The sequence below is a fragment of the Glandiceps talaboti genome, chromosome 2 (genome assembly GCF_964340395.1).
Source record: "Glandiceps talaboti chromosome 2, keGlaTala1.1, whole genome shotgun sequence".
In the NCBI taxonomy this organism is placed as follows: Eukaryota; Metazoa; Hemichordata; class Enteropneusta; family Spengelidae; genus Glandiceps; species Glandiceps talaboti.
Window position 1 is genome coordinate 20,295,932 of NC_135550.1, and position 12,679 is coordinate 20,308,610.

General features: G+C 34.7%; 2 protein-coding genes across 2 annotated transcripts; one reads left to right on the plus strand and one right to left on the minus strand.

Annotated features, from left to right (window-relative positions):
- The first annotated feature begins 125 nt into the window (after positions 1-125).
- LOC144453748 (uncharacterized) lies at positions 126-5,357 on the plus strand. The gene is made up of 7 exons (XM_078145090.1): positions 126-368; positions 1,180-1,474; positions 2,336-2,500; positions 3,386-3,508; positions 3,914-4,118; positions 4,215-4,297; positions 5,080-5,357. The coding sequence occupies exons 2-7, from the start codon at positions 1,316-1,318 to the stop codon at positions 5,251-5,253; spliced, it is 909 nt and encodes a 302-aa protein (XP_078001216.1). The 5' UTR covers positions 126-368; positions 1,180-1,315; the 3' UTR covers positions 5,254-5,357.
- Positions 5,358-7,636: 2,279 nt separating this feature from the next.
- LOC144445384 (cytidine and dCMP deaminase domain-containing protein 1-like) lies at positions 7,637-11,914 on the minus strand. The gene is made up of 6 exons (XM_078134926.1): positions 11,753-11,914; positions 10,787-10,958; positions 9,869-10,351; positions 9,141-9,333; positions 8,597-8,801; positions 7,637-7,738 (listed from the first exon to the last, which is right to left on the minus strand). Exons 1-6 carry the CDS (start codon positions 11,912-11,914, stop codon positions 7,637-7,639), a joined length of 1,317 nt encoding a protein of 438 aa, XP_077991052.1.
- Between the last annotated feature and the right edge of the window lie 765 nt (positions 11,915-12,679).

The following is a 12,679-nucleotide window of genomic DNA, read 5'->3' on the forward strand; positions in this document are numbered from 1 at the left end:
AAAGTCTGAAAAAATTGCTCCTTAATAGTAGGCATTTCACGATTTAGGGATTGAGGCTGAAAGGCGTGACCTATGACTTTGCATGTAAGTCACCTGATTGATATCAGATTTTGCTGAAGCGGGTAATACGAATCTACGTGAGACCTTGGAATAATTACTCCAAGGTGAAACACTCTCCAAAAAAGAAGGTGTACTCTTACTCATGTAATGTCGGTGAATGATCTTGGATGATTCCCGATACCTTAAAAAATACTTGTTGCAAACAGTACTATTAGTTTGTTAAAATTATATCCAGTCAGTGCGCAGACAGACCACTGCACATAGTCATAGGCCATATTTACAATTTGTGATAAAGACAACACTGACAGGTTTGTTGTGTTTTTGATGTTGTCAACTGTCAATGTTACCACTCAATTCGATATCATTGATTTATACGTATCAAGATTTGGTTTCTACAGAAGAAATTTATCAATGAAAATGTAATTGATTATTGTTATTTTTATATATAGTGGGATAATGGGTAGCCTTTATTTGTGATAAATACCACCACATGAAATTTTGAAAGTTTAATTAATTTTGGGGTGGGGGGGTGTACTCTAATGTGCCATGTCATGTACACTTTTTTCTTACTGTTATGTTGTTTAATTTGGAAATAATGTAGAGTTGAACAAAACTGTTTATCAGATCAAAGTCATGATATATTTATACAATTGTATTATATGTATGCTACTAAGTATTTTCCCATTTCCATATATTAAGGCAAAAAAAAAAGGATTTGTTTCTCGTCCTCGCACGCGTCATCTAAAATCATGCATGTTACACGTTTTTATTTCATTTTCCCATTTTCGCCAACATCTACTTTCCGTATCGATGGCAAAACCAAACCTATTCAGCCTCAGGTCTTCATTTTGTCAGCGGGGGAAGTGCGCCACACACGGGCAGCTTCAGTGGTAACATGGTGTATGTGATAGTAAATGGTTGATGAGTCAGTGTGCTTCCCCAATCATCACCCTCCCCCCCCCCCCAAAAAAAAAAAAAAAAAAGAAAAAAAAGAATAAAAAATCACGTCACCGCATCATTTTTGAAATTTCCCTAGGACGAGAAACAAATTTTTTGGGTTTTTTGGCCTAATTGTTAATAGGTACATGTATATGTTCCTTACTTTCTTTATTCTTACAGTAAATGCCTGTGTGATACTATTTATGGATATACTATTGTTATAGATACTGTGTAAATGTAATGCCTTCCCAAAAACACCGAAATTGTACCGACGCCATTTTGATGTACAATGTATTAAACACCACATAGCCAGAATATGACAGAAGTGGTTGTGGTCCAACGTACAGATGAGTGGTTTGAACTACGTCAGTGTGTCCAAATAACAGCGTCTCAGTTTGGAGAGGCATTGGGTATAGGCAGAGGCAAACCATATGATTTCTTTAAGTCATTACTATCAGATGATTCTTCACATGAGGTAAAAACTTGAAACTTATTCTTAGCTGACATTATGTCTTGATATCACATCTTATATACCATGCACAAGCCATTTAGAACAGAAAATATGGAATATATACTCTGGTCATTCTACATCACAACAACACATGTCTACATCACTGATTTGTGCTGTGTTCGAAATACGAGTCAAAATGTTCAAAATTACCATTACTTTCTCTAATTTTTCTTTGATATTACTGGAGCTGGTATAATTATGTTATCCTCCAATATTTCTCTTAAATTCAACCGGAAAATACTCATGACCTAAGGGTTGTCACTATCAGTCAATAGACTCGTAGTGACAAAGACCCCCCACCCCCCCCACCCCCCCATAGGTCACTTGTAAAAATGAAGAAAAATATTGGGGAATAACATCTAATCATTTTCAACAAACATGTCATTTTCAATTCTCAAGTTACTTTTTCATTACTAATATGTATATAATTCGAAACAAGATATTTCAGCTTCAGTATAATTTGTTACGTGAGTTGATTCTTGTGATGAATAAAAATGCATTATTAATAATGTTAGTACATGATCATGTGTTGTATAGATCCTACTCAGTGACAACATGAAAACATCCTGTCTATTGAATGTTGCAGATGAAGCAACAGGGTCGTGTTGTACCATAATCAGTAATTTCAACAATATCATCTTGATAATTATTTGTTTTGAATTTCACACTTTCTGTTATGGCAATTGCTTTGCTTTGCAAATTTCTTTGAATAACACAAATTCATTTGTTATTGATTTTCGACTTTCTAGCCCATATTTCAGTTACTGGTATTTCAGATCAAACTATTAAACTTGTTGGTATTTCTTCTAAATAATTTCTCCCCAGGATTCTGGTGAGAATGAATATACCCGTCATGGTAACCAGATGGAGCCAATTATTAATGAAGCATACCAGTTATTGACTGGTAGAACAACACAGGAGTCTGGATTCTGGTTGCCAACAAATAATTCATTTCTGAAAGGTTTAGTTGGTGCTTCACCTGATGCTAAAGTAAGGGATACTGTAAACCTGGATATATTTGCTAGAGTTATTTTCGCTTATTTCACAATAATAAGTACATGTAGTGACTAAAATGCCTTCTTGTACAGAACCACAATGTACCAGTTTGGTAATTAGTAACAATTAGTCTCTGAGAACTACCTTAAGACTGAAAAAAAACATAAAATTATCTTGTGGCAAAAATACCTAGGTTTACAGTATTTTTAAGTTTAGTTTTGTATTCTGGTAATTTGCTGTCTTTAGAATGCAATAAGGATTTGCTTCATGGGCTAAAATTATTTTTCAAAGAAGTGAATTGACACAGAGATAGATAGATAGATAGATAGATAGATAGATAGATAGATAGATAGATAGATAGATAGAGAGATAGAGAGATAAAGAGGTATATAGAGATGGATAGATAAAGAGATAAAGGGGTATATAGAGATGGATAGATAGATAGATAGATAGATAGATAGATAGATAGATAGATAGAGACGTGAGTGAAAATTTGAATTTGTTTTGAAAAGTTTGACTGTGTGATTAGAAACTTTCATTTGTAATTACTTAATCCCATAGTTTAATTATTGATCCTTTGTGATCTGAGAAGTCTCGTGTTAGCAAATGCCAGATTTCACATTGCAGCACAGCTCTGATAGCCTAATCCTGCAAAGTCTTCTCATATCCCAAATATGTCCCATAGGACTAGACATCTAGTTTGTGGTACCGATCATAGTTACCGTTGTCAAGGGTAGAAGCTGTCAATCATATATACATACCCAGATGAGAGCAGCAGATAACTTGAATCACAGTCCCTCTACCTGATTGGGGGACTTGCTTGCATTTAATGTAATCTTTATTATCTCCTGTTTGTTATCTCCTGTTTGTGTTGTACAGGTCCTCAATAAGAATAGAACAAATATAGTAGGCCTAGCAGAGTATAAAGCACCTGTACATAGGATGTATGATATGAAGAAGAAACATACACACCAAGGTATACCAAGAAACTACATGGCCCAGGTAAAGCCAAGTTTTATTGTTTATTTCATGGTTTCTAATTATAGCATGTTTATACTTATTGAATGGACCTTCTGTCAGTTCTAAGATATCCCAGGTCTCCTCATACAGGGTCATGTATTTTGAGATATTGGCGGCTCTGCATGCTGTACTTGGGGACTTTGTTACCACTTGACTGTACTTAGCTCGATTTACATGTGAAATCTGTTTTTAATGATGATGTTGGGTGATGTTGAGTATTTCTGCTATGAAATTAAGGAGGTCACTGTCTTCCCATTAATGTTATTTCAAATCTAATAAAGACAAAATATGCCATATTCTCCTTCGTTGAGATGAATCATTATATTTTGAATTTACGATGTTGATATCACTGTCTGTACATTCTCATTGTATGGTTGTACACTTCAGATGCAAGGACAAATGTTTGTATGTGACTTACCATGGTGTGACTTTATGGCTGTGTGCTGTCAGACAAGGGAAATCAAACTACTCAGAGTGTATGCCCAATTTGCATACTGGTTGGCCATTTCAACAAGACTTCATGAGTTCTGTATGGTACTCAAAGAAGCAAGGGAGAGGAAATCTCAGGGACTTCCTTATCACAATTTTGAAGGTAAACTTTCAATTTGTAAGTGATGCAAGTTTTCTCTTTCTCATTGATGTATTATCATATGCCATTTAATCAATTGTTTTCTTCCTTCATATGTAGGTGCCATGAAGTTAAAATCCATTCCTGTTGCTAATAAATATCTCCCTGGAGAAGCTTCAATAGTTGTTGAAGATTTATTGGAGGTAAATGACTGCCTGCATTTTTCTCCTCCCTTCTTTTTAAGTTATGAACGTAGAAATATGTCAGTGTAGGAAATTATATTTGTTGTGTAAAATTCAAAACATTCAATATATACAGTACCAGTGGTAGAAAAAGATAAACAATTGTGCTCAGTCAAAATATTTGTTTTCCAATGAATTAAATCTGTCATTATATAAAGAATAGATTATTTTGTATTTGCATTACTTCACTCTCCAAGGTTTTGCTGCAACAAGAAAAAAAAGAGAACATATTCTGACCTGCAGTTAATTATTCTGTGCAACCATAACTTCATTGTGGCATAGTTAAAACAAAGTATTTATTGACATGGTTTAGAAGGGGTTTATTTTGTTTTCTTTTTCTTGTTGACCATGCAAGCATTTTTTCAACACAGTCGAAATATATGTTATTCAAAATGTCGTTGTTGTGACATATTTTAATGCAATCAGAAACTTTGAAGTAATGACAGCGCACGTCATAATCCAACTCCTGCTGTTTTGGTGGTCATGCACTCTCACTGTTTTGTAGTCTGCTACTAAGAGAGCGCCCTCTATGCCTATATTTAGTTATCTCTAGTACTACTTTCTTTCACCTTGGAATGCATGGCAGTCTTTTTTTTTCTCTCACTTGATTGCTTTACAACTTCCAGTAATTATGTTTCCTAAAAACCAATGAATACAGGCATGTGAAAAGAAGTTATTAGCTGTCAAATGTAATCTAAGTATTCCATCATGATTTCTTTTTTAAACAACATCTTTATTTGCAGGTTGACAATCATGGAAGATATCGAACTTCTTCTCAGGGGATATGGATGGATTATGATTTCCTAATGGGAGATTCTTCCTGCTGTAAATTCAATGAATCTAGGGACTACCAACATGTTATAAGTAGTATTGATGATGATATTATCAGATCAAACCCTAGTCATCTGTTGGGATGAACTAAGCATTCATTGACAGGGGAACTGGGCTTTGTGAACTAAGCTTCAATCTCTTTGTTTGTGAAATTAACTATTTGATATTCACTTCAATGGCAGTGACTGATTTGGTGTGCTGTATTTACAGGCTTGTGTGTCTGTGTGTGTGTGTGGAATGTGATTTTTTATCGATGTATCAAGAGACGTACTCAAGATTCTAGGCTAAGCTTTTCATTCTTTATTTGAATAAACTTTTTTATGTTTGTGCAAAATAAAGACCTTAGTGTGTAATTATGAAACAGTCTGGTGAATGCATACTGCCCTGGGAGACTATAGTAATGGAAAAATTAAGTTGACATTATCCTTTACTAAAAATGAATTGACAGACATAGAGACTGGTTGCAGTACTGCTTCAATTGATTTATTTAGAGGCAACTCGCCTGCCTGATTTCAGTTCTCTCAAACACAATATAAACCAATAGAAAAGTTCTATTTGGTCACTCAAACTTACTCATAAATGTACAGTGTCGATTTAGTACAAATTTGTTATGGTAAAGCTGGCAAAATCTAAAAGCAACACCACATCCTAGCCAACATCTGTTCTTTCATTTCATGTCAGTAAACAGAGACACCATGACCAGTTATAGCCATATCTGAACACACACTGAGTGAAGTGCTGTAAGTGATTGATGCTAGCTAGGTTGTGATATCAAAGCTTCTCCATGGCTGTAAGTGATTGATGCTAGCTAGGTTGTGATATCAAAGCTTGGCCATAGCTGTAAGTGATCAAGCTAGGTTGTGATATCAAGGCTTGTCCTTAGCTGTGAGTGATCCAGGCTAGCTAGGTTGTGATATCAAAGCTTGTCCATAGCTGTAAGTGATTGATGCTAGCTAGGTTGATATCAAAGCTACTTCATCGTTTTAAAAATCAAGGATGTTAGTTCATTCCTCATTTCAATTGCATAGCTTCCGTAAAATCAATAACCTGACATGTCCACAGAGTGGGTTAAAAATGTATGATTTACACAGAGTTCATATACAAAATATATTGTTTACTAAAAATATCCTGGAAGCTTCTGAGATTAAATAACTGCCTAAAAAGTTCTACAGAGTAACAGACACGATTGCATTCAATGCATGAAATAATCAAAAGCACTGAAAAGTTAATTTACTCACTTTAAGCACTTTTAAAGAAGAGTCAAGTGAGGACATAGTGAGACTTGAATTGTTATCTTGGACGCAAATCATGTGAAAGATTCCTGTATTGTAAAATAAATTACATGTTAAAAACAAACAAATTTGAGAACCCCCTATGACACTGCCTTTTTACCATAAGTGATGGAAAAATCTGAACAGCGCCCCCTTGTGAACGAACTTGGCAAGCTTTTATCTTTCTGATATCCTGAGCTACTCTAGGACTTAGTCTTGCTGCTAGACGTTCGGGCTTTCCATGCGATAAGCAAATGAAGTTTGCAATGAGGGCTTGCCCGAACATGTTCCATCTCGATACCAATATTCGGTCGTGTGTTGTCGCATTGTATCTGAAGAACATCCGAGGTAAGCAGCTAGACTATTCTAGGACTATGCTACCGGTACACCACTGCTATGCTGATTTCTGCTCAGGTTAACGACATAAAGAAATCAGAGTTTCAGAATTCAAAATGAAATGTCATACCACTTGTAGGAATTACAAATTTTCAAAATCTATAAAGACAAGTTTTTATGGTATATTCCAAAACCATACAAAGTTCTGTAATTCAGAATATCAATATTATAATACATGAATAAATCATACAATTTTACAATTTAAATATTTCAAAATATTCAATAAATCAAAACTTTAGTAGCACCCTAAATACATTACAACATATTAAATAAATTACATAGTCCCATAAGTCAAAATTGAATATATATAAATAAATTAATTCATAAAGTCAAAATGTGTATTTTATCACATATAGCCCAGAGACTTGGCTATCTGGCCTGACATACTAGCTCACAGCTGAATATGTAATTTGGCTCATTCTAGTGAGCAACACTATCAAGCCAGGTAACCAAGTCTCTGGGTTATATCACACAGAGAAGGCAAAAACTGGCTTACTGTAATTCTATGATACAACATATGTACAATTCTATGTCTTATTTTTTACAACAGTCAAATCTTTCATTTATAATAGTAGTAATCAAAAATTACATTTTACCCTCAAATAAAATGCTCACATCATTTTAAAATAGATACAATTTTGAGAAAAATGGATAAAAATATTCTATCAAATTGTACAATTTTTCTCATGAAAGCACTGATGCAATGACCATGTAAATTCATGAATGCTGTGTCTTTTTCACATTACATTTTAAGTGTGCATAGTCAATTAGTAAAATCATCACTTTCCAATTTGTGTTTTCACTATGTTTTCTGTATTTTTGTGACTGGTTTATCTGACGAAACATTTCCAAAGGTAAGCTGTCGCTTCACTGAACAGTCATCTGCTAGTAGAGGTTCCTTGAGCTGAAAGAAAACAAGACATCATCAAAAACACTGGTAATACATAAATCATCTAAAACGTTGCAGCTAACACTCAAAACACAACATTTGGACTTCTGACAAATTGATGGGAAGGTCTTAGAAGACAGTTTCAAGCATGACTGATTTGCTACTGCATTTTCTGTGGATTCACTGCAATTAAATATAACTCATGTCATTTTGTTGTTTACACTGCAACTGGAATGTTTAAAAAAAATGCTTTATTAGGTAAAATATATTCACACAATATCATACACTGTGAGCATTATTGAATTATATTCAGGTGAATATATTTGTTGCAGCTATATACACGATAAATCAAATCAAATTGATGTTTGGGTCTGCACCCAAAAATCTGTGCTCTCAATGGTAATCACAATTTCAACCTATATCTGTACTGCTTATGGATAATATTGAGCAGGGATTAATATGTACAATATCAATTTGTTAGTATTGAAACAAATTTCAGTTAATATATTGTGGTTGTCCGATTGAAAAATGATACTCCAGTTACCACCGAGCATTCACTCAAGCTTTAAACTTGCCCCTACACTACCCACAGATAATATTGACCACTAATTAACAAATACAATGGGGTTTTTTATAAGTTAATTGACCAATTTATAGTGAATATATCTTTGGTTTAATATGTGATGAAAAGAAATGTCCCAGTTGCTGCTAGTGCAGGTTTAATCTGGTTACACAGGTGACAGAATGGATTTTAATAGTGTGATAAAACAAGAGTGTACCCATTAGATGTCATACAGTCCCTGCAGTTAACGGATGCGATTCCTTTGTTTTTATTCTTATAGCATCTGATTTGTAAGTGATGTATCAACTCACCAGGTACTTGACAAAATGCCCTTCATCACAGTAATCATCAAAGCGGCCATACCCTATGGCTTCACTCTTAGCAGTTCTATGTTTTTTCTCTTCAGGTACAACAACATGTTTGATTCCAGCATGTTTCAGACTAAGAGTGCAATGATCACATGGTACCTTGGAAGTAAACAATACTGTCTTCTCACTGTCTAGCTCACTTTGGTTTCTGAAGTCAAATATAATACATGCAAAGATTGGGTAGTGTAAACCATTCTTGTTACTACTGTGAATAGTATATGCAAAGAATGGGTAATGTTACTAACTACCATAGACCTAAACTAGCTACATCAAGGCGCTATTTTACTGGAAATCAAAAACATCACATAAAGTAAGAAATCCTCTGGTTCAATAGCAGTGTTATCAGACACAAACAGAATAGAAATGCACAATGCAAATGAGAACTTTTTTCCTTGCAACATCCATGCACTATTTTAGATTAAACATCAAATTTCTACAAATTTCATGGTATTAAGTTCTATGTTTGAAATCTTCATGTTTGACATACCTGAAAAACAAAGCATTTATTTCTGCATGGACAATATACGAAAACTTCACTCTTCGTTTGTCAGGTTCTTCCTTGTCACCAAGGTATGGGAAGTCTGTCTCTTCAGCATCTAGTTGGTAGCCATTATAGCCAAAGCCTACATAATGTCCTCTGTGGTTTAACAACACTGCACCAACACCAGTAGTGGGGTCATCTTGAAAACAGACAAAGGAGGAATTTAATTAATATACAAATTCCCTTTGGCTATTTAACCCTTACCCTGGCAAGGTATTAACATCCATGCCTATTACACAGAGAGCTGAACATACGTGATGATGTGTGGTAAGCATAATAAGAAAATTACTTTGATTCCACTGTTCCTTGTTCAATCTGTAATGTGTATGCCTTATAGGTTACTGCATAGACCTGCCATGGTGGAGGGTCTATGGTTACTGTGAAAACCAGACTATTTTAACATAATTTGGGTTGTCTTCAAATATCAATTATTATCTACAACTTATAATATAGTACAGAAGGCAAAGAGTTGTATTAATAATAAGGTATTATTTCTACACCACTTCAGAGCAATCTGTACACCAAGAAACTACATTGAACTTTTCTATGAGTCAAACTAAACTGTATAATATATGTGGTTTCTAACTTCTGCAAATGTCAGTGAAAATAGATTATTTCCCTGATACAAGTACAATGTCATTATTGGCAAGCTAGAAACATGACAAGCAACTGACCTGTTCTGTGTGACAATATATGTGTCAGTGCAGCAGCATGCCTCACAAGTTTTTGATTCTGTAGTAAGTGTTCTATACTGGCGTCACAGGATTTATGATCAATCACGTGTGTAGATGGTACATCTGCCATGGTTTTCCTGGCCAACCAGTTAACAACTTCTTCAAATTCTTGTTTACGCCGTTCTCTTGTTCGAGGATCTGGTACTTGAGATACAGACATCACATAATCACTTCCTGTTTTATCAACTCCTTGGTAAATATCTGTACCTAAGTCTTCTTGTATGGAACGCTTTCCCTTCTCAAATTCTTCCTCGTTGAATTCCTTGGTGAATGGAGAATCATAATCCTTGGAGTACCTGATTCGTGGAATAAGGGCCTTGATTGCAATATGGTTGACTTTAAAAATATGATCAGCGGTTGCGAGGTTGTGTTCATCTACAATTTCAGGCTCTATTGGAAAATAGTACACTTTCTTCACACCAACTGTATGAAGGAAGGAATGATGAAATGTTAAAGTGGAATACCACTCCAGGAAATAAAGGTATTTTCATGAAACGTTGAGTTCTGGATAGTCATCTCATGATTGCATATCATATGATTTTCACTTTTTTGCCAAGGAACACCAAACTGTAACTCTTTTTCACCTCTATTGTTCTCTCAGTGGAACACCATTGCATCATGGGACTTAGAAGACATGAATATTCATTAGATGCATGCTGAATATTCATGACTCCTAAGACTCTAGTAAGAGCTTATTTCCTTCAGATAGATCATTCATTCAATGCAGAATTGTATCAACATTTACAACTGTGACATTTTAATCCAACACAGGAGATGAATATGACTTGATTATAATTACTGATGTAACATGATTGTAACATTGGTGACATATTGTATACTAACAATACAGTGTCTGACCTTGTATCATGTGTTTGGTACATTCATAACAGGGTTTCCGGGATACAAATACAGTACTCAAAGTCAGTCTTCCTGTGTATTTCAATAACGCTGACATAATACCATGTGCAAACTCTTGACTATGATCAGCAGCAAACAGCTTGCCATCAGCATTTAGTATGACAACACCAACCTAGCATAAAAGACACATACCGGTAATATTACCTCTGATGCAGTATAACATCAAATGTTGGAATTTACACACATTTTCTCTTCTTTTGATGAAATATTATAATTTGTTTGTCTTCATGTCAGATTCATTTAAGGCGGTATATTACATATGCTAAAAAACTGCTGTTAATTTCCTGGTTCTGAGGTGACATTTTAGCTGAATAATGTGTCTTCACCATATTCACAGTATGGTTGTCATCCATGGATCAATTGATACGGATTAAAATCCGATGTAGTGTACATGGCACGATTTCTTTTGGGCTGTTACGTTAACTGTCATGTGTTCTTTGTGAGCACCCATTACATACATCTGACACAATACCATAGGTTTTCTTGAACCAATCTCATACTTACTAGTAGCCAACCTGAATCTGTCTTACAATATAACACTCAACGTTCAAACTTGAAAGAAAGAGAACCGCCAAACAATAACGATAACATCATTGTCTGCGCTCTGTGCTTGAGCTCTTTTTGAACAGTACTCTGAAGTACTGTATCCGTATGTTTCGGCGCATTACACGTTCTCTTCATTGAGTGAATTCCCTCAGCACTCTCATGTGGCTTGAGAAAACCTATGATATTGTTTCTGATGTATGTAACGGACACTCACAAAAGAACAAGTGACAGTAAACGTAACAGCCAAAATGAAATTGCACCGTGTACACTACATCAGATTTTAATCAGATTGATAATGACCATACCAATATCTATGTCTATGTTAATTTAGTTGAATAAAAAACTAAATAATATTTGTACCCGATTAATTTTAAAATTCTGTGGGCTCTCTTTGATTGGGTGTCTTGGAGTTTTGGCTAAGGGAGACATCTGCATCCATAAAGCCATCAGCATAGACATATCATTTTTAGACAACCTGCTGTTATACTGTTCCCCTTCATGGTTTGTTTTTGTGCCATCCATCCTGTAGAATGTAACGAAAATGATATACCTGTTTGAAATTGAAAATAGTACTAAAAGCAGAACAACATCTCCAAGAAGGCAAATTTATACTCTGATGTAAAATTCACAAGAAATTTGTCTTGACTTTGAAGTCATCTTGCAATATTTATTTTTATTACCTTCTTATTGGTTGCTATACAACATTACAATGTTTATGATAAATATGTCACTGTGAAAAGACAATAACACAATTTCTACAATTTTCAACTTTTAATTTTAACTCTCTGGATACTTTTTTCATTTTATTTCACTAATTTCTTTTTCATTGAGCTAAAGTAACCTTTAGTACTTCCTGTTTCAAATAAATTACTTGGCAGATATTTTCTTCATTCTGCAACCCCCTCTTGCACCATGGATATATTACTGTAACTGTCACTAATAAGGACACACTTAATGAGCCCTTTTTCATACTATTATGAACTCTGTATCAAGATGTTGTGACATCAGTTTTAGTTTATGTCTATCTTGGTTGTTGCTAAGGGTATGGTCATGGTTGCTAGGGCCAATTGGGTCTAAATGTTTTAAACAAAATCTGCAGAATAACACTTCTAGAAACATCTCCCCAAATTTTAACTAAAGTTGTTTATCACAACTATTAATGTGTTAATTGGGCAAATAGTGTGAGAGTTTGTACTGGGATTGGCAATGCACTATTAAATCAATGCAAAGTTGGTAAGCTCTGATAAGACAGTGATAACGGTAGAAAATAGGAAAAAAGTCAGAGGA

What these genes read in the sequence shown, in the direction of transcription:
- LOC144453748 (XM_078145090.1), top strand. Translation starts at nt 1,316, where the DNA reads ATGACAGAAGTGGTTGTGGTCCAACGTACAGATGAGTGGTTTGAACTA. An exon ending in CAGATGATTCTTCACATGAG is followed by an intron (nt 1,475 to 2,335) that starts GTAAAAACTTGA and finishes ATTTCTCCCCAG; the next exon opens with GATTCTGGTGAGAATGAATA. An exon ending in GTGCTTCACCTGATGCTAAA is followed by an intron (nt 2,501 to 3,385) that starts GTAAGGGATACT and finishes TGTGTTGTACAG; the next exon opens with GTCCTCAATAAGAATAGAAC.
- LOC144445384 (XM_078134926.1), bottom strand. Translation starts at nt 11,914, where the DNA reads ATGGATGGCACAAAAACAAACCATGAAGGGGAACAGTATAACAGCAGG. An exon ending in TATATTGTCACACAGAACAG is followed by an intron (nt 9,334 to 9,868) that starts GTCAGTTGCTTG and finishes TCTGTTTTCAAG; the next exon opens with ATGACCCCACTACTGGTGTT. An exon ending in GGCATTTTGTCAAGTACCTG is followed by an intron (nt 7,739 to 8,596) that starts GTGAGTTGATAC and finishes GTTTTCTTTCAG; the next exon opens with CTCAAGGAACCTCTACTAGC.